The sequence below is a fragment of the Zonotrichia leucophrys genome, chromosome 2 (genome assembly GCF_028769735.1).
Source record: "Zonotrichia leucophrys gambelii isolate GWCS_2022_RI chromosome 2, RI_Zleu_2.0, whole genome shotgun sequence".
In the NCBI taxonomy this organism is placed as follows: Eukaryota; Metazoa; Chordata; class Aves; order Passeriformes; family Passerellidae; genus Zonotrichia; species Zonotrichia leucophrys.
Window position 1 is genome coordinate 112,992,429 of NC_088171.1, and position 23,775 is coordinate 113,016,203.

The 23,775-nt window shown below is 35.1% G+C and overlaps 1 protein-coding gene across 2 annotated transcripts in view; it reads right to left on the reverse strand.

The window, feature by feature from the left end:
* Positions 1-1,282: 1,282 nt before the first annotated feature.
* PCMTD1 (protein-L-isoaspartate (D-aspartate) O-methyltransferase domain containing 1) overlaps positions 1,283-23,775 on the reverse strand; it is a 40,739-nt gene continuing 18,246 nt past the window's right edge. Inside the window, exons 3-6 of one of the 2 annotated variants that reach the window (XM_064706085.1) lie at positions 20,156-20,258; positions 8,603-8,774; positions 6,924-7,047; positions 1,283-3,949 (exon numbers count right to left, since the gene is read on the reverse strand). In XM_064706085.1, the coding sequence (XP_064562155.1) occupies positions 3,579-3,949; positions 6,924-7,047; positions 8,603-8,774; positions 20,156-20,258 (770 nt within the window). In that variant the 3' untranslated portion in view covers positions 1,283-3,578. Of the gene's footprint in view, positions 3,950-6,923; positions 7,048-8,602; positions 8,775-16,674; positions 16,818-20,155; positions 20,259-23,775 lie in introns of those variants that run through there. The other variant, XM_064706086.1, reaches the window with a different exon arrangement.

A 23,775-nucleotide genomic window follows, 5' to 3' on the forward strand; every position in this document is an offset into this window, starting at 1 on the left:
CAGAAGAAACACAGGCACTGATCAAGCCAGCTATCTAAATTTTACTGAAGTTGTTTTACTAAAACATCACAAAAATCATACACCTTTAAAGCCTCACTGTTCCAGTTACACTCCAATGACCTTCTCAGAACAAGTTTATGGAAAACACCTCATCCATGATTCAAGTGTTGTCAAAATAAGTAGCAGCTCATTAAAGTGAAGTTTAGTATATACACCTCTAGGAAGAACATAGAACACTCCTTTATCTTTTATAATTGATTAGTAAATCACAAAGCCTTCAGTTTTACTCAATTACATGAATGATGGAAGGCGACACTCTTGAGGACGTGGATAAATATTTAATGAGCTAAAAGAGCTTTAATCAGAACACAGCACATTTGATTACATTCCCTATTTGTTTTCAAACTCGCAGGCAAAGATGCCTTTTAAAAAGTACTTCAGAGAAAAATAATGCAGGATTAAAAAACCAACCAAACAAAAAAAACCCCATCAACAAAAAAACCAAACCAAACCAAACAACCCCAAAACTCCAGACTTAAGTTGCCTGCACCTGAACAAGCAAAAGTGCTCAGCCAAGCACAGCTGTTTAGGCTCATGGCAATGAAAACTAGTCATTTCAAGTTTTTGGGAGGCAGCTGCTCAGTTTTTCCTGAATGACATGGGATTAAAAATTCACATCTTTTGAAAAGGCTGCACTGGTCTAGGGTCCTTGTCTAGACCAAAGAAGATAAACCCCTCTGAAGTTCCAATTCATCACATCCTTCCTTAGAGTCATCACAATTGTAGGCTGCTTATCGGCCTACCTGACTTACCTTGAATTTTTCCTCTAATTGGCAATAAAATAAAGCGCCATCAAGAAGTGTGCAGTAGGAAGTGTAACTCACTGGTTGCTCACCACCCTTGCAGCTCTTATCTCCAAGTTTTCCTTATTTGTTTTGACCCAGATAGCTGCTCGGTTGAAGATTAAAAAAAATTCAATATTTAGGAAAAACCACAAAACATGGAAATGTTCTTCAGTATATAGCTCAAGTTTAGCTTCTGGGTTCTCCTGAGGAAACTCCACATGACTACTTCAAAAGTACTGCTGGGACCAAAACAGCTTTCCCCATTTCATGAATAACATCTCATCTTTCAACCTTTGCAAAAATTCACAATTTAGCAAGAATATATACTTCTGAAATTCAATAATAGCTTTTATTAAGAGATTACTGACCTAATTATGAAACAACTTGTACCTGAATTTCCAAATAACTGAACATACTTCCACAGAAACACAGAAATTCAAGCAAGCAGAAACCACAAAAAACCATTTTATTGCAACAATGTCCCCATCTTCAAGTGAGATGGCAGAAATTAAATTTTAATTAATTTTGCATTTCTACCTTTTTATTTATGTAAATATAAATTCAAGAGTGTAAAATAAATCCACATATAAAACACAGAGGAAACATTCTCTTTCAGTGACTTCAAAAGAAACTTACATACTGAAGATTCATGAAAAGTCATCCACTGTCCATTTTTCCAAGTATACAGGCATGAAAGAATGCAGAAATTTATTCTCCAAAAGCATCCTGTATAAAGTCCTTGAAGTACTTAAGTAATATTTAGTAATTTCATTCTTGAGCTCATGGATGTAGATTCCAAGAAAGGAGACAAACATCTCAAACTTCAGATTATTTAACCTCCATCTAAAATAACCCATTTAAAACAAGATTATGTTCAATTCTTATAGCTGAAGCATCACAATTACTTTATTAGTATCATTATTTTGGAAAACTATTTCTTATAAGGTTTTCCTCTTTTAAAATAAAGTCAGAATATTTATTTCAAATACTTTTGCTTACTTATGCAGTAAATATATTGCGGAAAGTAACTCCACATGCTGGTACAACAGGCCTTCATGAAATTCCATTTAAACATTACTATGATGTACCTTAAAAACAGGGACTACAGCATGAAATGCACCAAAAAGAGTCAGTGTCATGGGACTGTGTCTGACCTTCCTTCTCAGATGCAACAAAATGCTAATGTATTTTGAAGTAAATGTTGGACTGCTAGACCATACGAATACTAGTTGGTTATAAATATTTGGAATAGGAACATTTACTGCTTTAGAAATATGTGATTATTTTTTGTTCATTGTTTACACAAAAATAAGTGTGACCAGTATTATAAAATGTATTATGGGGGATATTTCAATGGGAATGTTTTTCATTGGGTCTAACAAGCATACATTTCCTATGATTGTGGTTTTCAATATGTATCACATGCCAAGTTCTTAATAAACTTTTTACCCTCATGGTTATGTTACAACAGAATGAAGAAATTAAGATGGTAAAAGCAAAGTTAAAAATGAGAACTGCAAATAACTTCACAACTAGAAGAGGAAAAAATCACGGAAGGATTTAAATCAGCACTATTGTGGGTCCCCACAGTTGCACTGCTACTCTTAGGTTTCCAAAAGATGCATATGATTTTATAAATATTGTTGTGCTAAGAGCCATGCTCAGAAACAAAATATAGGCTGGCACAAGTCTACCTTCTTGGAGATGCATGTTAAGTATAAAATTCACTTACTAAAGTGCATTTGCTGAACAAATTCTAAGTTCTACTATTATAGCTATCCCAATAAGCAATACAAACTAAACTTTGTTGAAATTCTACCTCTACTTAAAAGCAGTAAATATAGATGACTGAAATCTAAATTACAATCTTGAATTACCAAACTTCTTGACTCAATGCTGTGAACTCTAGAAATAAATGTAGTGTCCTATACTTCCCACAAATGAGGAATTGCCTCTAGTTAGAAATACTGACAGTGTAGAATGGAGTTAAGTATAAGCAGAGCTGAAGTAAGCATTGCTTCACTTCTTATTCAACACGGTGTTTCTTTAAGGCTCTGAGAGAAGCTGTTAGTTGTCACAAGATCTTTTGGCAAAAGATAAATGCAGAAGTAGCAGGGTCATCTGACATTTCAGAACTTGTATTTTCGTATTTCACTAAAGCCAGCTCATTCAGTGTCTGTATACATTTATTGCACTTGTGTTGGAATACTCTATACCAACATAGTAATAATGATTGCAACAAAGCCATAGTAAAATAAACTTTTAAAGGGTCTGATTTAGACATTAGAAGGTAAGTGTCTGCATGTTTAAAATGTTTCCCTAATAGTAATAAATACAGACAAATTGCTCATCAAGTCAGATGCATATGTTTAACCAATTATTTAGCATATATAAAATTTCAATCATCTTTTTATCAATACAAATCTGTTAGGGATCAAAAAAAGACTTACCATGCAAAATATTGATTAGTGCTGCATAATGGAATATATATTTCTATCAGAGTTAAAACAGCATTTTCAAAATTTAAAGAAAAATAGACTTTTAAAAAGGGATTCTACTGTCGAATGCAAGTCTTCCTTGTAGCAAAGACAAGATAGAGACAAGTTACCATTTATCGCTGTACTTCAGTCTTGATGAAAGACTAATAATAATTTGTCCACCTACTTCTTAATAAATGCTACATTTTCAAGAATAAAGGAACTATCAGTAGGCCTTATTTCTACTTAAAACAAGTTATTTTTCTCTGTAGTAGGTCAAGTATGCTTTTAAAGATTCAGGTAATGGTAGACTCATAATTTTCTCTCTCAACAGATTTCGAGGAGGCTCTTCTGGCTTCAAGGCCTCACTGTGATCTTTTTCCTCCTCCTCTTTGTTATCATCTTCCATTCTTTCATCTTCTTCACTATCTGGAGGCTGAGGAATGAGCTGATTACCAACAAACACATAGGTGTTAATCCTGCGTCTACGACATCTCCTGCGTTTGCGTTTCGGAGGAGCTTTCTGAGCAATACCCTTGGCTTTCATCTCCTCGTTTATGAAGTTTCTAAGAGTGCGTCTGATATATATCCGAGCTAGGTCCTGGAGGTTCCTAACAGCACATGGAGCTAAAATGAAAGAAAAGTAACAAGTTATACTAAGTAAAATTTCCCTCTAGCAAAGAAACCTCAAACTAACTGCAAGGCAGTGAGACTAATGTTCAAAACCAATTCAATTAAAATTTTAGTAAATGATACAGTATGCAAATGATACAAGGTTAGATAGCATCACCTTGACCCTGTGGAACAGTCTAGGAAACAAAGAGGTCTTTTAACAGATGTGCAAGAGAAGTAGTAAGCATGAACAGATCACTAAAATAAATTTTAAAAATTATGCAACAAATACTGTCACTTTTTAGCACCTGGCATGTTTTGGCATCTACTGCTACCACAGTTAAGATCCTGCTGTGGGAAAACAATTTCTACACCTGTGCCATACTTGTTTAAAGCAAGTGCCTTTCTTCTGCCTCCTCCTTCTGCTCACTTCCTACTGAATCTAACTGATGAGGGAGGGACACGTCTAATTCACAGGTGACAAACCAGATAAGCCACCTGTATATTTGCAGTAGAAGAAGAATGAAAATTACTCAAGTCCTAAAGGCAGAAAACCCCAAACCAACAAGTAAAAACAAAAAGCCAAAACTTTGTTTTCCAACGACAGCCAGGTGATGACAAAATATTGCTTGGCTGCTGGACACCTGCCCTAGATGAGCTATGGATGGCTAATTCCAAGGAAAACAAAACCAAAAAAGCACACTAGCCAAAGCTGAAGCTTGTTCAACTTTCTTACTTGTCACTTCCTTCCTGTACAGAATACCATAAAATTAACAGGGACTTCAGCAAGGAAGAAGCCACTAAAGAAGTAATTTCAAAAATGACACTTTCAGAAAATGCATTCAGCTATAAAAGCTACTGATGTAGTTTGAAGAAGCTCTATTGTTATATACAATGACTTCACTTGCAGACTAATTAATTTATCTGAGACAAAAAGGATATTAACACTGACAATACTGATTTCAGGTCATGCCAAAGAGAGGAGGGAGGAGAAAAAAAAAAAGTCCCATTTCTTTAGAATAATATCAGCTCAAAATTCAAGAACAAAACCCTATCTAATCATCCAGAATATGTTTCTAAGTTCAGGAGAAACAAATGATGATTGCAGATTGTATGCCAATTATAACAAACACAAGCACTTTTATTGAGAACAGGATGCAAAATTTTAGATATTTACTGTCCATGTATTTCCATTTGTCTACTACCAGTGAACTGCAGCCTAACTCATAACTACATTGATCAAATGAACCTTTTAACACCACCTCTGTAGTTTTCTACAAAAAAAGACTCTACTTTGAGAATGGCGGACAGATTTTTTACATATGTGAGTTATTTTAGTCTGTATGTAACACTACACACGTGTTAGACAGCATCCAAGGGTTGTCCAAAGTATGGCACAGACTCTATGTTTATTTAGTAATGACATCTACAAATTCTAGCTAAACTTTACAGAAGAAGCACGTTGACTACTTTGAACTTTTAAGATAAATTATAGGCCTGTGGAGTTGAAACAAATAGACAATGTTACTATAAAGGAGAAATTGGCTAATTTTTTTTTTCTTTTAGTTTCAGCACACTCCTCATTATAATCCCACCCCTTCCATGTACACCCAACAGACACTCAAGAACACTTTTGCTTTATTTTAAACTTTTTAAAATAAAACCAGATCCACAGTAGAAGTGGAAAGAAGCCTATTTCACTAATCTCATTTTACAATGCAACTTCAAGCCTCTAACACTTTTTTCTTTTAAATGTGAACAATACCACATTTGGTTAGTTTTTCCTCTTCTCACTAAAACTTCATTTTGAAATTTTAACACAGGAAACACCTTTGTTGTACTACCATTCAGCTCTGACTGTCCATGATCTGCACTCCTCATTCCAAAAATTTAGGAATGTTGATAGAAAATCCTCTTTTTTTCCAGGGAATTAGACTGTATAAAACCTTTGCAAAGTTTGACTAGCCACCTCTGTATTTCATTGTTAGATATAACACAATCTATGCATTATGGATAGAACAGAGGAAAAAATAATCTTGAATCAATAAACAAATTTCAGGAAATTACTTCTGAGGGCTCAAACCAAGAATTAAACCAACAAAAATTAATTATTTATGCATAGGAAGGGATTACGTAAAGGAAATTATACTTTGCATAAAAAAAATTAAAAGTACCTATCACAGCAAGTTCACACTCAAAGTTAATAGCCAGATCAGCAGTTATAGGTAATTCAAGCTGATAGGACATCCTGGACTCCTGAAGGGCTTATATCAGTTTCACAGTCAAAACATGTTAACTTCTGGGCTCTTTGTTGGGTTTCTTTAATTTCCCACATGCTACCATAGCCCTGTGTTCTACTCCTAGCCCTGACTACTTTGACAGAAAACTTCAACTCTACGCTTTTCTTTGTCAGCTTTTTCTCCTTTCCCGTTATCATCCTATCTTACCATTTGGCAAGAGGTGTACTTCCAAAGACTTTCTAAATACCTTTACTACCTCTGCTCAAAGCATTGCAGCTAGAAAGCCAATCCCAGTGACTAATAACAAACACTTATGTCTATATCCACTGCACACAGACATAAAGCAAACTTGGGCTTATTAATATCCTATCATACCACAGCCCCAGTTTAGACCTCTTCCTTCCATTTCAGGGGGAAGAAAAAAAAATTTTCTGGCGGACCACAAGAAAGTTAGCACTGTGAAGGATGTTAATACTAGCTGGCTATTTTATCTACACCACTGTAATAGAGAAACTGAACTTAAAAGGAAAAGGTGACTGCAAAAGGAGCTGGAAGCATTCTATCACTTAAATTATTACCTTAAATTCAGAATAGTAACTGTGAAGCAACACAGACCACGCACTAGGAGCACAAAAAATCAGTGAGCTACTGCTTTGCTAAATGGAATGTTTCTACAGCATAGCCTCTAAGTTCCCAACATCAGGCACTGTAACATGCCTGCGAGCCAAAGGGAGGGAGCACAAACTTACGCAGTCCAACAGTGTCATGTTTGCCGTTGTCATTTCTGTTTGGTTGCACTAGTGGAGCAAATGAAACAGCAAGGATATTCTTACTTTCCCATGTGTTCTGTCCTGTTCTCAAGATCTGTGTTAGCTGCAAAACAAAACCAAAATAGATCACTGGTTACAATTTTGTCATAGTCAATACTATTCAGATTGGTTTCAAACAAGCTGCCTTTTTTTTTTCTTCAAAATTAATGAATTAATGCTGTTTTATGAACAAAAAGGACTTTGATAATCCTTGAAATATCACTTGGTCACTAGAGTACTAAATAAGGCTCCTTTGTAATGGGAAGAGATGCAGCTGGAAAACTAAGGCCCTAAGGTAAAAACTAAGGTAAGTTTTGTTTTTTCCCGTTTTTCCAAAAGATCAAAGAATACTTTAGATTGGAAGCAACCTCTGGAGTCCTACCCTCCTCCTTGAACAGGGTCAATTTCAAAGTTAAATTAGAAGCTTTTCTGATTAAGTGAAAAAAGATCTAGGACTGAGATTCCCCACCTGTCTAGGTAACCCGCTGTAGTGTTCAACTGTTCTTACTATGAAAGACTGTCTTCCTTATTTGCAGGCAGCGAGCTCCCTTGCTGCCAGTCTGTAATGTTCTTTCAGAATCCTCTGCACCTGTGAGGAGAACTGGACTCCTGTCTACCACATAAATTCTCCACCCCTTCAGGAAGACACCAGGAATTAAACATTTCCTTAGAGTCTTTCCGCAGGCTAGATTATCTCACATCTTGTAGCTGCTCCTCACACTTTATATGCTCTAAGCCCCTATCCTCTTGTATATAAGGTAAAAATAGTCACGGTTTAAATTTCTCTCCTAATTTGTGACTACTTTTACGCTGAATTCTATAATTTTCAACTGACAGTATCCTAGCTGAATAAATGATGGAATTATTTATAGAACAGAATCATGCAAACTATGCTTAAATTCCTTTGGTATTTAAGAAAGCAGATCAGTAAAGTGAGAATTCTTTTTTGGAAGTAACTAACATGCTTATCAACAAGAATTTTAGTAATTATCTGTATTTAGGAGGACATCAACTTAAGTCACATGACGTGCCTTTTTCAATCTCCTTATTAGTAAAACAGGGAGAGTAATACTTACCATTGAGAAGCCTTTTGAGGTCTAAGAATGAAAAGTGATAAAAGTGTGAAGTATTATTAAAATAATATGCCCCTGTCTGAAAAGCATTACATCTAATATGGAAAAGCAACACTGAAAACTGCTGTGAATACAGACATATTTTTCCTTTGCTTTTTTCCTCCCTTTGCAATGTCCCACTAGTCATAGCTATTTTGTATTCTTTGAAATCCATTCTCCTGGTTTAGAGGTGGTTTCTTTGTTTTGAAGTACTGACTGAAAATGTCTATGTGGCAGGGAGATTTCAAAGCAGTTCTGGTATAACACATAGGAAATAGCATGAAATAGACTGTTAAAAGCAGGATATTGATGCTTTCTTAAAAATTTAAGGGAAAAATGTTCAATGCTTCATTAAAAAGATTAGTATCTGCTAAACTGCAACAATACATCAAATCAAGGTATCATTAGTCGAATGTTAACATAGTCAAATATATATTCAAAAGCATTCTTCAAATTACATATTTCTCATACTAGAAGACAAAAAGGGGAAATTGTCACTAAAGTCACCTGATCTTCTATAGGCATTACTAAAATGCCTCCAACTTTCAATAAAATTTTCATGTAGTTTTCATGGTCTTTCTGGACTCCAGCTCCACAGTAAATCCGGTCATACTGATGACTGTCTGAGGCTATTTCCAAACAATTACCAACCACAAAGGCAGGTTCACAGAACTCAAATCTAAGGAGAAGAAGAAAAAAAGAAAGAGGGGACACATTTCAAATTAGGATTTTTAAGAAAAGCTAGTCCAGATAAAGACAGAAAAATATATTTCATATCTTCCCTTAAATCATGAAGAATGACTAGCACGTATCATTTAAAAGTTTGTATTAAGACATTACTCTGAAAGTAATCTGGTTTTTTTTTTTCTGCCACATCAGGGACCACCTGAAGGAAAAAGTCATGCAGTTACAATTATGTACTATGCAAAACAGAGAAAGCTTCAAAACACCACCTTCCTAACTACAAGCAAGTACATTAAAGAAATCTTAAGCTATATGGTACAACTGCTACTAAAACAGTATGCTTATCAACAATAAGCTGTTGAATAAACATTGAAAAGTTTCATTTCTAGCAGCTCCCCTCAATTTTCTATCAGTTAGGGTCTATTTAAAAGCTCTTTTTTCTCTACCTCCCAATTTTCCACCTTGAGCCCAATACACTTTTCCCCAAAAAATAATTCAGTGGAAAAGTCTGACTTTTTTTGACCACACACAAAGCAAAAAAATACAAGATTCTTTATCTCGGAAACATCTCATTTTCTTCAGAGAATGGAAGTAATACAACTGGCATTTTAGTGGACCAAAATATATAACACAAGTTGAAAGGACTGCAGTGGTGCTCTCTGTCACTGCATAAAACACCAAAGGAAAAATGTACAGGGAAGTACTTTATTGCTAAAGCTGCATGAATTTGCCACAACACTGTTATTTTCTGACGTTTTTTAAAGCTCTGAAGCATGTTACTGCTTTAGTTGTTAACACCATAATAAAATCTAGCATTTTGTAAAAAAATTCATTGAGCGAATAATTGTACCTCTTTCCCAAGCACTTTATATATAAAAGGAGAGGTTACAAAGTAGCTCATTGAAAGGATTTATGATTTTTTTTGAAAAAAATATTACATAAAACCTAACACCCTTGCTGTTTCACGAAAAAGTTCATAAACTTCATCTGGCAGTATTAAAGTCCAATGCATCTCAAACAGCATCCAGAAGGAATGAATTTTTCTAGCAACTACAAATAGATGTAGCCATTTTATGAACTTTATGGCTGACCGTCAATGGAAAATAATTTTTCTTTTTGCTTGGCTAGCATTAGCAAATCCCAGTACAATACCTGACAACATTCAAATCAATATTTTTTTCAGTTACAGTACAGTTGGCAGCTTTCACTGCTTAGGGATGAAGTCTGTAAGGCTTGGCTGACTTTCTGATATAGAGTGCTGCCATTAACAAATCAGGAAATTGAAATTTTTGCTGGAAGTGTATTTTTCTCTCCAAGATGGGATGCTTGATCTTGAAAATATTCCAATGCTTCTTTCTTTGACTAGCCCAGACCGAACCCAGAATCTTTTTAAAAATACTGCATGGTTCTCTCTCATGCACTTCTTGAAGTCAACAGTCCATGTTTTCTCTTCCAAATCCAGAGGGAGAGGGGGAAAAAAAAAAAAGAAAGCTACTAACAACACTGGCCAATTGAAGATAAAAAAGGGAGATGGGAGTCGAGTAGGGATAAATTGCCTTGTTGCACAAACCGAGAAGGTAAAGCTAGATGAGCAAGAATCGTGGCTGAAATAATTCCAGATTAACACAGAAAGATCTAGAAATACATTTGACAAGGCAGAAAATGAAATTCAAGACACTGATCAATCTGCTGAAGAAGCAAATCTCATTCCAAAAGCACGTGGGCTATCATATTCCTTCCTACATTTTCTACATTCCACATACAGGTCAAACAGGCAGTTTTTGCTATAGTTTTCATTTCAGATTACCTACACTTTAAATCAAGCATTAACATATCAATTTAATTTGAAAGACTGAGCAAAGTACTTTAAAAAGTAAAGGAGGACGGGGGAGGGGACAGAGAGAGAGTGAAGATGGTATTTTTCCAAAAGGCATTTTTAAATCTTGACACAGTCCTTGGTTAGTTTTAGAAAAATGAAGATGGCCTCCCTGCCTGCCCACCTCCACAACTTTCACAAGTTCTTACCTTCTCAGAATGCTCCTTTAAAACCTACTAAATTTATTACCAGATAATCCTGTTTCCTCTTTTAGAAACCACTGTAAAAGCTCCTGAATACAACAGTCATACCCTCTTAAAACAAGGAGAAACACCAAACTATCCAAGGAATACAAGACACAAGAAAACCCCATGAAACATTCCCCAGACACAATATACATGAGCTGAGGACAAAAGTCCTCAGTAGTCTTTACTAATATAGTAAAAGCTGAAGATAATTGGTCATTTAGCTCTGCAGCTTGCAATGAGACCAACAAATTCCAAATAAAGACACAGAGGCAAACTTAATACACTTGTAAGAGTAAGATGGGTTAAGCACTAGAGACTAACTCTGTCTACAGGCACTTTGGATTGTCTGGACTGTGCTCCCTCCACACTATTAGCAGAGTTTTGTGAAGACACAAAGCTCATGACCACAACAGGTGCTCATTTGTTATTCCACTTACTTCAAAAAATACCTTCTTCCTCCACACAGTTTTTCAGTTAGTTTCAACCCAGTCTGTCAACAGGTGGTCCTCCTGACAGACTCATTTCTTGCAGCAAAACTAAACACTTTATGGACTAGGTTACATGAAATTTCTGAAGACACTTCTTTAGTCCATGTCAGATGAAAAATGAGATCTAATCAGCTCACCTGGCTGTGCAATGCTCACCCCCAGCTGCTAGCTGCTGGTCTGTTGCTACTTCCCAAACTGCCACATGCAAACTCCCTGTTATCCAGAAAGGTAAAAGTAGGTGGTAGAAGAAATGGGAGGAAAAGATGATAAACTGTCTCTGGTAACAGCAACATGCCTGTTTAAAAGCCAATTCCTCTTCATTTGTGCTTCTCACAGAATTATTCAGAAATAACTGTTTCATGTGTTAGGGTATGAACAGTGACTCATACCAGATACAGCAGAAATACAAGAAAAGCATACTGCTTTCCTGCTTCGTAGAGCACCATGGACTTTTCATGGACTAGCTGAATTACAGAACAGTGAATCTTGCCTCTCCACACTCCCATGAAACATAGAACTCTCTAGTGATGCAGCAAGACTCTTTCCCAGATCTCTAAATCTTAAGATGATTTTGATTATACACACCCCTCTGAATCACAAAGAGCTCATAAAGATATGTACCATTTTGTTGTTGTTTTTCCAATCCAGTAATAAGAGATGGTCTTTGAACACAGACTGAAGTATAATTCTGAAAATTCTTTCTGCTAACTTGCCTATGCAATTTTTAAGAAAGTAAAATTTAAATTGGTTCTACTCAGGTACACGAGACCCCATCAATTGATCAGGAAATTATTTAAAACTTAAAATACAAAGGTTCTACAAATACAAGGAAGTATTTGGTATTTAGAATACCTACCAGGCACATCACAAGCATGTTAGTCTTACAGCAGGAAAGTAGTTTCAATCATATTAGGTCAAGTTCAATTTTTTAACAATCAAACCCCAATTCTTTTAGCACTAATTGTTGCTACATCCAGAAACTTTTTTATTCCTATTGTATCTGGAGTATCAAAACAGACCAGATATTACACTTCATTCTGTGTTACATGGAGCTATCTTTTATTAATATTGATGAAAATAAAATTGTTTATTGCTTCAACACGCAGTATTGACAAACATATACTATAACTATCAAAAAGAGCTAGTATTTCACTTAAACATTTTGTTTATTTCCAAGCTGAAATGTAACTAAAAACTGCCAAATGTTCTTTAATGTATGTTCACCTCTACCATGTGACCAGGGTGCCTTTACAGAGATTATACTGGTAACATGAAAAAAACTATTTCACACACCAGACAACAAAAAGAAGGGAAAGAAGTGCTGGAACTATCTGGAAAAGTTTAGTCACTTCAGGTTCTTCAGTTGAATCTGCTGTCTTGATTGCAAGAGAACCAACAGCAAAGAAAACAGAAATTAAGGGTTCCCATTACAGACAACATGGCAACAGAAAATCTCTGTTTAAACAAACACGTGCCACAGTATAAATTTAAGCACATACAAATCACATATAGCAATGGCCCAAGATAACCAAGCAGTTCCAAGCATGTAAGGCTTTTGCATGGAAGGCAAAGGTACTTCCAGCTAAATTAAGAAAAAAAAAAAGGGCAAATCTGTAGAATTTAAAGTGAGTTTTTGCCTTTGCTGTAGAAACTTAAGAAAATTATCAGGTAATAGATTGTAACTGCCCATGTTTTTAAGTTAGATTCCCTACAGTTAGCAACACAACAAAATATTACTACTGTAATAAAATAAACAACCATTTAAAACATTTACAGCAAAGATCTAAGGTTAAATTTGTTGCTCTTGTATCCATATCCACCAATCTAGTATACGTGTAATAGCAAAATACTAAATAATGAAGCTGGAGAGTGTAACACCAACCTATCATGGTAGCAGGGATTTTTTACAAGGGGATTCACTTAGGGTTGGTCCTAATATGACATCCACCCATGAACCCTACCTTTAATTACTTCAGCTCTGAATATGTACAGGACACTTCTTGGGCCAAGCTCTTCTACCTATACAACCTCCATGAATGCAGGATGTTATGCTGATGTCTTGTGAAGATGAAACTAGGTGCAAGGAGATATAATAGTCTCCTTTTTTGTTGTTTTAAGTGGTAAACATACTTGATTTTTTTTTTTTTTTTAGAAAAAAGAACAAGGTCAATAACATTGGACAAAAATATCAAGTAATTTGAAGGAAAAAAAAAACCAAACCTGTCAGCATCCACAGATTTGTATCTGAAGGAAACAGTAAAATATATTATGAGATTTTAAAAAGTAATATGGGAGAACCATTAAAACTATTTTGTCTACAAGAATTATTTAGTTCTTAAAACTAGCACCACTCCAGCTACATTTTACACCTCTCAACTACTACATTCACATCAAAACATCATCTGACAGTACACTTCTGCCTATCCCCATAATTATTAACCACACTCACATCTCTCAGCTTACTGTTTACAGCCCTTATAGAAAGTAAATTCATGTCAGCATGAATTTAGTTTGCTTTTTTCCCCATCCATACGCATTTCCTTTAGATGGTCAACTCAAAGCTTTAAAAGCCTGAATTCATATTCAGTACCATCAATCTGCTTTAAGTAATTCCCTTCCAACGCAAAAATTTATTTAAATTTATTTAAATTTAGGGCACAAAGGACTACCATTCAACTTTAATAATGTATAAGAAAAGGTTGGCAAATTGTTAACATTTGTCATGTGAACTACTGTGACACTACATTAGAAAAAAGAATTTCACACAAGTCTTTGTGGGAAAAAAAAAAAACCCCAAAACAACATATCTTAATAAATATTTCAAAACAGAATAGAAAATCCAGCATAAGAACTCATGGAATTAGCTTTACATCAAAATACCCTTAAACCATCAAACACATTAATAACCAGACATTAAAATGAATCTGCAAAATGCATAGAGTCTGAAAATATGTGATAAAACATTAAACAATTTTCCTTACTGTGATGAGGAAGTAACACTTACTTTTGTCCCATATACTAATGCACTTTCACCCAAGTTCCAATATACTGACCATACCTTCCAAAAATGGGAAGTGTGGAAAGAAGGAAACAAAATTTCCACCAGTTCTGGCACATTTGTTGGTGAAGAGAAACAAACCCAAAAACTGTTGCATAAAGCTATGGCAGTTGTAGAATGAGTTCCCATGCTGTCTTAAAGACAAAGACTGAAAAACTACACATCATTTAACCTAGAAAGGTGTGGCTTCTTTGTGCAGTTGCATTAAGAACACAATCTCAGAGGCTCCTTTATATCAAACAAAAATTTCCTAAATCAGTAATCTTACTCCAAGCATTCTTAGAACCACATGTTTAAACAGTGATGTATTCACTGAAAGAAACCTTAAAGAAGTTTTCAGATAATTTAGTAAATTTTTCAGGTTTCAAAACTTTTCTTCTTTGAAAACAACAGATGAATATTCATATGGCTTTGTGATATAACATGCCACAAGAACATGCAACAGATTAATGAAATACTTTTTGATTTCTATTAAGTCTCTCTTATTTCACTTGACTGTGAAAGCGCTTTAGATATAAAGGTAAGCAATTTTTAGAGAGTATTTGTTCTTTTCCCATGAAGTGAGGCAGTATCAGGCCAAGATGGCAAGCTCTTTCCACCTTTTCTCAAGCTTTTTCTGCATTGTTTATTCTATCTTAAGTATTTTTCCAAGATCTCTGAACTAGTCTTTGGTTCCTCAATAAATTCACATTCATGTATTTCGAGCATGTTTTGTTGAGAAGTTACACACCTTTCACCCACTAGTATTGTTGGTATCTCTTGCAGGTATACTAGAAAACAAACAAATTAAAATATTAAATCTTTGAAAACTTCTCACTGTAGACTTAAAGTCCGTTGCATCCAATTACAACAGTAATTTTAATTAGCATTACAGTAATAGCCAACAGTGATGCTGGCAAAATTTCTATTAAATACTTTTGTCCTGGACATGATTTCAGCTTGTAGGCAATGCTACAGAGATAGTGGGAAATCTGTATCTCTACGTCCCTTATACTTGTCATTTTTCCATCTCTGAATAAAACTCTCCTGCTTCTTAGATATCTTGTTCATCATTTCTGATATTATCATCAGTTTCATTGAGTGGACCAAAGCACATTATCCATTACTTCTGAAGAAAAAGTCAAACATCTTAAAGTTCTTAAAAATACTTATGACTCATGACATTTTTCTTGAAACACAGATTTATAAAATTTAACCTTAATAATATAACTTCATTATATTATACCTAAATTTTGGTAGTAAAATGAAAAGTAATACTGAAGGAATACTTTTCAGGAATTCCACAGAGAATATTAGGAAAAGTGAACGGGCATAGGGAAGCAAGAAAAAAATTGTCAGTTCAGTTTATTGTAAAAGCCCTATGATACTCATGGAAAAAGTCTAGAGAAGTATTTATCTGTTAACATGAAAAGCATTTTCTTTCTATTTTTACTGAAGCAGAAAATTATAGTTTGAAAAAGTCGTATTTTCTACTGTGGATATTTTGTGAAACAACAGCTTTTATAGGAGCAATATACCAAATATTGTCATCACTTGTTTTAATGTAAGAAAATTTTTAAGTACTATCAAAACTTGTAGACATAAGAGATTTCCAAGGGCACTGTCCACTACAGGATTTCTTTTTTAAAGGTATTTCATTTCTTGTTGTCAGGGCAAGAGTACCTATTTTTGCTACTATCAAATACTTGGAAAATGTAGGTTTAGGTCCTTCCCAGCTAAGAGTAGATTCGATTGTCTTTGGAGCCTTCTGGTTTACAAAATAAAGAACAATAAGTAGTATTTCCCTCGTACCTCTAAATAAATAAAATGACTGTGTTTCAAGCCCCTTTTTTCCTTCCCTTTTTGTTTAACATAACCTCCGGCATCAAAGAATTCCACTGCCTGTGTTGCTCTGATTAGATTAAATCTCAACAAGAATTCACTCACCACTAAAAAAGCATTATTTACACTATTTGAAATTGAGTTATCAGTAATATTTAAACTGAGAAAGTAATCAGTAAGTTTTGGAGACAGTCTGCTTTTTCCTGCTTAGATTTTTACTGCAATCACTAGCCAGCTGACCAGCAAGGAGCTCTATTTTTCCTTGTGTGTACACCAGGGAATCACCTTTCAAATCTAATTTAATTTTACAAGTGAGCCTTTAGAAACCTACCAGTAGCCTTACATTTCAATGAAGAAAAACATTCTACTGGAAGATGTTCAACACAATCTCCTACAGGACTTCAGGAAGAAGTTTCACCCATAACAGTTATCCCAGAATTAGTACTAGGGTTCTTGTCACTTACCATTGAAGTGGATTCTTTTGATCCTGAGAAGGGTTGGTGATTTTCTTTCACAGCAGGGACTTCACCAGCTTACCCACGTTTGGGTTTTGATAGGGTGCTAGAAGATGGGCAACCTAGCCTTGCCCTGTGGCTCTCTCTCCAAGCTGGATATTCTAGGTCTAGAAGTTGAATGGGAGCAGAAAAGACAACACATTCCCCTTCAATAAACAGGTGAAGCGGGGCCTGGTACTTGAACATACGTGTTTTAGATAGAGCCTTCTTAAGGAATGATTCTTTTCCCCTTAATTGGCATGCATTCTCTGAAGGCTTCAAGAATGAAAGAGAGCCTTACATGTATTTCACACACAAAGAATTTTCTTTAGTCTATACCTAAAATCTTTGTACCTCAATCATCATGACACTTGCAGATGTTTTCAAGAAAAAACTTCTCCTTTGCTTTTACTGGCAAACACACATCAACTCCATCAAGGCAGCATTTTATCTTTCAGAATGCACAACTCCACCTCCATTTGGAGGAAAACTGTTTTTATAGATTGGTGGGATATGGATACAGATACAAGTAATTACTGAAATTATTTGAAACAGGTATCTGAGAACTCTTCTTCTGATGAATAATTCCAGAGGCCAAAACTGAGATAAGACAAGCTATCAGAGACAGACAGCCTTCTCTTTAGGCTGAGTCTCAAATCCTTCTGGACATGCTAATTTTATATACTGTCAGGTTTCTGGTGAAGTACCTTACCTAGAATCACAGAAAAGTAAACTTGTAATTGTACTTCAACATTATTATCAGGAATCAAAAAAGCAAGTTAAACTGTATCACACAGCACTGGAACATTCCCCCATACAAATGGCATAAAAGAAATATTCCATCTTGTTTTATTAGGCAAAAACCCACCTAAATCATCATGATCCACCTCCACACAGAAGTCAGATGCAAAACCAACTGCCTATTACTCCAAACAAAGGAACAAAGTTACAAAGTGTTTATTTATGATCCAAGCTGAATCTCTCCATGTACCTACCCATAAGTTTTGTGTTTCAAAAGCAGAATGCTTAGAACATTCAAATCAGACTGCAGAACTCAAAACACTAAAGAAAGAATGCAGGGAAGTGGCAAAACAAAGCTTTACTGAAGTTCCCATTTGTATAACTCCATAACTGCCAGGAACACACATCATAGTCTCTGTGCTCTTTATGTCCCCTGGGTACCTTGCAGGAGGCTGCTGGTCAAGTGTAAGTTATTTTTCACACACACATTCACTGAGACAACTAACTTCATTCATACCAGTCTGCCATGTAATCTATTTTCAAACAGTGAGGACTCCTGCTTGGAATACACCAGTGTTGAGGAGCAGCAGACAGATACCACACATCTCTTCCCTGGGTGGTCTTTCAGCCAAATACTAAGCTGACCAAAGCAGTAGTTAAGTTCAGATGGTGCAGTCCCATAACTTTGGGTAAAAAATCTTTCACTTATAAACGAAGATGCAGGAAAAAGTTACTGAAACAAGAAGCAAAATCAGACTTACTGAGTCAGAAAACATTACTTTAAGAGTCAGCTAAAAATTCCAGATTTTAATACTTACAGTAAAAACAAATACAAAAGAACCCTACCACAGGAAAAAAAAAAAAAAAAAACACAACAACCACACATCATCTTCATTAACAACATTAAAATATAGAAGATTTACAAAGAAAGCAATTGGCCAGAATCAGTTATGCAGACAACTTGAGAATTCCCCCCAAAACACAAAATCCAACCAGGCAATCATTATTGTATCAGCTGAATTGCAGCTATTACAGGTAGGTTTCTATAAAAAAAGCACTTTCACAGAAGTGTAGTTTTTCTTATGTTGGTGAGGAGAGTCCTATTTCTTTGGAACACATACAACACTGACATTTATTTACATCATGTTTAACAGTTTTGTTTTGTTTGTTGTAAGTTCTTGCACGTTTTGAAGTATAACCAATCCCCCCAGGGTTCTGCTATTCATTTACTAAACTATCCTAATCAAATTTTGTTTCAATTATGACAAAACTTCATTGCTACTCCAATTTCCTTTCATTTCTGTACATAAGCCTATCACCTGATTGGTAAGACATTCCAATCAAAACCAGTTTCTGTATGTCTTGTACAGACACCTCCAGTAATGCACAAGGTATGTGCCAGGATTCACTAGCTAGCAGATACAGCTAACTTAACGGAGCCATTAATGCAGTATTAGTAGTGACCACAAATTATCGTATTTCATGCACATTTTTTTAAGACACAAACTGCATCATAAAGCTGCTCACTGAATCAATTTTTATTTGTTCTAGCTTGTGTTATAGATTAACCTCAGCCAACATAAATGCTTGTATTAAAACTAAGACAATAGTAATGAAAGATATACATGTTCTCCTACATGATTTTATTTATTTTACTGGGCTAACACAGTACTAAAATAATGTAGCTAGTATTAGAATTACAGAATTTACTTTAGATACAGTTAACACTAGGATGGTACTCTTCTCTTACTTAGGAGCATGAAGAGAAAGGCTTGTGGTCGGACAAGAACTCCTGAAGTCCAGATATGGGAAAAAGTGGATTGAGCTCCAGCCAACCTAATCAAGAACATGGCAGTCATAAAGCACATTAGACAGGTAAAAGGACAGCAAAAGTTTTCTTTGCTGCCTACAGGAGAAGAAAGAGGTGTAGAATGTGCAATTTTTAGGTTACTCCTAAAATTCTAAAGATTTCTTGCATTTCCAGACGTTACCTTATAATCACTGTTGGAGAATTTATTGCCTGCAAGCAAAGAAGAGCCCTAGCTAGAACAGCCCTTGCCTTCCCTTTAACAGAGGCAGAGACTCCCAATACTCTTAAGGCCAACTTAAAATAATATAAAATTGCTGGGTAGGTAGAAGCAATAAGGTTCAAAGCCCTGGAATCCAGAGTTATACCCTGAAGTAAAAATGAGTACTGCTACGAGCATAGATGAATACTCTGACGTCCATCTCCTCAGGAAGTAAACATGAAGGCAATCAGAAAAAATTACTCATGTCAGATCAATACGGGTAGATTAGAAAGAAAGTTAATACTGTACAGAGAGATTATGTAAAACTACATAAAAACTGATTTAATGGATAAAAATTGCTCCACACATGCAAAGGCACCCACATAACACGTCACTCTCCTAAATGCATACGTGCACGTACGTGCACACACACACACACCCCCCCGTGTATGTATACACATCGCCAAAATACAGGGAAATCCACTTTGCTAAGCACTGCGCAAGAGAAATACTCCCATACTTCCAAAGAGTGCTTTCTTAAGCCTCAACTTACCTCATGAAGTAGAGCCACAAACTGGAAGTTTTAGGTTTTGATTGTGTGATGCCATTCTTCTCCCCCCTCTAAGTTCATAAGCAATTACACACTGAGTTTAAAACCAAAAATGTTATTGCAAAGCAAGTCAGACAAATTACATACTTACTTATCAAAACTATCACTGTATTTTATGAAGCTCTCCAACTTTTCTTTGGCGTATTCTACCACATCTGAATGAAGCTCTATTCCATGATTTATCCCAAAAGGCCCTGTAAATAAAAATAGCATGGTGTGTTTTTGTGATGTTTCCTTTCTAAGCACAGCAAAACTACATGGAACAGCACTATAGTGAAAAAATATCAAAACCACATAAAACAGAAGTCTCCAAACACTGCTAGACAAACTTATTTTTTGCATCTGCATTACTGCTGCTTAAACAGGAAGGTAAAAGGCCAAAGGTTTGATAAAAGAACAGGGACTGAACTACAACAATTACAGAACAAATTTTCTTAGTAAGCATGCAGAAAATAAGCTGACTACACTGAACACAGTCTGAGCAAATTCTTTTACAAAACATTACTTACTTGGAACACAACAAATAAAAATTTCAGTCTGTGTTTTGGTATTTAGACTTTAAAGCTTTCTTATGGCAAACTTTTCATAGTTTCTCTCTGACTTCTTAGAAATTGAGAATTATATCCCTTAGCCACATATGTTCTTCTGTTTTGCAGACTGCAAAATCAGAAATTTGTTCTTAATTTAATACAACTAATTAACTTCCACCAAGAACAGTGAAATTGTCCACACATTATGTTCACTCATCACAATCCCATCACAACTGCATTGCCTTCCTGTGATCAAATCCAAATATAATTCCAAGTCAAACTGTGTGCCAAAAGTTAATGCTATTATTTCAGGAACAAGAAGAAATCATGAGACAGTATTATGAGGATTATCCACATCAGGAAGGAATCTGAATCAGACAGTCACATTTGCTCTAAGGATTCTAAATTTAACATGCACTCATAGCCCAGGGTCTTAAGTCATTGGAGCATAGAATTGGAAAAGGGAGAGGGAAGGAAAAGAGGGAAAGTAAACATCAATAAGATTAGACAAAACTTATATTTATATCCTCTACAGCATTCCAAATCTTTCCTAAATATTAAGCTCCATGATGTTACTCCAGTGAAACAGAATTCAATTTGTCTTTTCTAGGACAGAGATTACCAAAACAGACCTAGGGTTAGTAAGAGAGATTTTGTTTTACTGCAACAAAAATACAACATATAGCTATATACCATTAACTTGATCAATAATTGCAACTCAACATAGTTTAGAATATTTTCTGCTGGGTGAAATAAAAGCAATCCACTAATCCACCAGGTAACCACTAGGAGTGCTTTTAAGACCCCATTGATTGCAGGCAAGAGTTAGCTATCATACAAGGGATGTTCTTAGAGCTCATGAAAACATTTACCTTCTGCTGACATTCATTTTTACTGTAAATTCATGTTATTATTGGTCACTTTAAAAAAAGCACTGGCATAGGCAATCCCCTTTCTAGCTGTTTAATATTCTCTTGTATCATAATAGGCTATGATGCTTCTAACAGCTCTACAGTATACAGCAGCATTCAAGGTAAGTTCTCTTTACCTAAAAATTAATAACAATTCCTTTAACCTCATAATTTAAAGTAAATTAGGAATGCATAAACATCATCTAGTCAAAAATTCTCATGTACATTCCTTCAAGTACCTAACTTTGAAAACAACTAAAAAAATTCTACAAGCATCAGTTGCTCTAACAACCTGAAATTAAAACTATGAATGCAGAACACTACCACATCATCATACACCACAGCATTTGTAATCTAAATGGAAAGATCAGAAATGCGCTTTCTTCTCTCACTGGGAAAGTCACAGCTGGACATGTAAGCAGAGTCAGCTATTCTAAAAATGTGAAACCAACATCTCCACTACTCTCTGAAATCAACTGGCCTCTTTCAGCATAATGAGATAGCAATTCCACCCAGTCTGAACTTTGTTCATATTTTAACAGTTTCAGCAACAGTTAATTTAATCTCTGTGGATTGGTGTGCAGTCTTTTAGTATGTTGCTGTACTTGGAAGCGATCACTGGTTTCAGATTATTTGATAATTTAACCTAGTCAATTTGACACTGCCAATGTGGCAGAAACATTACTCACTACATTGTCAAATGGAAAGATACTCAACTACTGTCAAAACCCACATGGTTCTGCTCCTCACTGCAGTGTACGCTGAAATAGGTTTGAAAAAAAAAAAAGTGAGCTTTTAAAAACGAGTATGGTTTAGTTGTCAGAAAATGACATCTGTTTATTTTTCTTCGTTAAAGCAACTGTTCCTTGGTTTAAAACAAACACTTAAGTATAATTATTATATGTAACTAGTTTTATCAGAAGGAATACAGTAAGAAAATAAAGACATAAACTGCATTTATACCTTCAATGCCTCAGCCTAGAAGTCAAAACACATTACAATACTAAGACTTTGGTGTAACAGGATACAGCATTCCAAAACATGGACAGTCTGCTTCACTAAGCAGCTAGGCAGTTGTGGCTCCAGGCTGCTCAAGCCCTGCTAGGGACCATCAGCACCTGAGCTGCCTTTTCGGGAACATCTGCAGGGTAAGTGTGCTCCTCAGGGGCTGTCAGACAACCTCACCCGATGTAGAAGACAAGTCTTTTCCTGTTTAATTCCCTCAACTCTGCATATACTATTCTGAAGGATAGCAATTCTGCTTAATAAAGAGAGGCCAAACCCAGGAGTGTTCATCAGCCATTCAAAATTGGTTTAAGTACAGAGATACAAATGCAGTATACAGAATCAAGTGCAATAAACATGTCTTTTTTTTTTTAATGTATTAGTTATGAAAGAATAATGAAGTAACAAAGCTTTCCACAAGACAGTAATAAACATGCACCATTAGTCATTACCCTGAAGAAACATTTTCGAGAAAAAAAATGCTGCAATATTTACTAATTGTTTAAATACTGCACTTAAAATATTACAATCCAATTAAAAATATCTACTCTCAATTAGAAACATTCCCAAACAGAAAAAAGCAACACTCTACGAGAGTAGATATCTTTACCTTATTTTTACCTGTGAATGATCATAATTCCTGTTTCCACAAAACAGTTTTTATTTATTAGTATTAGTAACTCTTATATTTATTATTATTAATTAGAACAAAAGATACTGCAGATACCAACAAATGATGTTTGTTATGCACTATTAGCCATAATTTCTTCCTTCCAATAAATAAATGATAGAAAGTAACTAATTAATTGAAAATGAACAAACTGACTCTTGACACCTCAGTTTTATATATAAATTAATGTAAGCAAAATCTGTATATTTTAGCTGTCAGCAAGATTTCTATAACCAAGGAAAAGCTGCATGCAGTATGGTCAAGAAAACAGCATCTACAAAAAATACACATCAAAATAACTACTGCTGTTTTATGTAATAAAACAATTTGTAAAAAAATTAGTTGCTGGTGCATGTGCTCTGTAATCTAAATGTTGGGCATGAGGACATTTAATGCATTTTTCTCTCTGGGTTTTGAAATTTAATTTAGGCAACAATATTTAGTTCCATCTTTTTTCATATAGGAAATGTATTTGAAAACAAGAAAAAACACAGTGCTAGTGTGTTAAAATTCTACTGAAAACCTACACGCCTGATTAAACAGTCTCATCAGTCTACATCCCAAAATTTTCTCACTAAGAAGCTGATTAAATGTA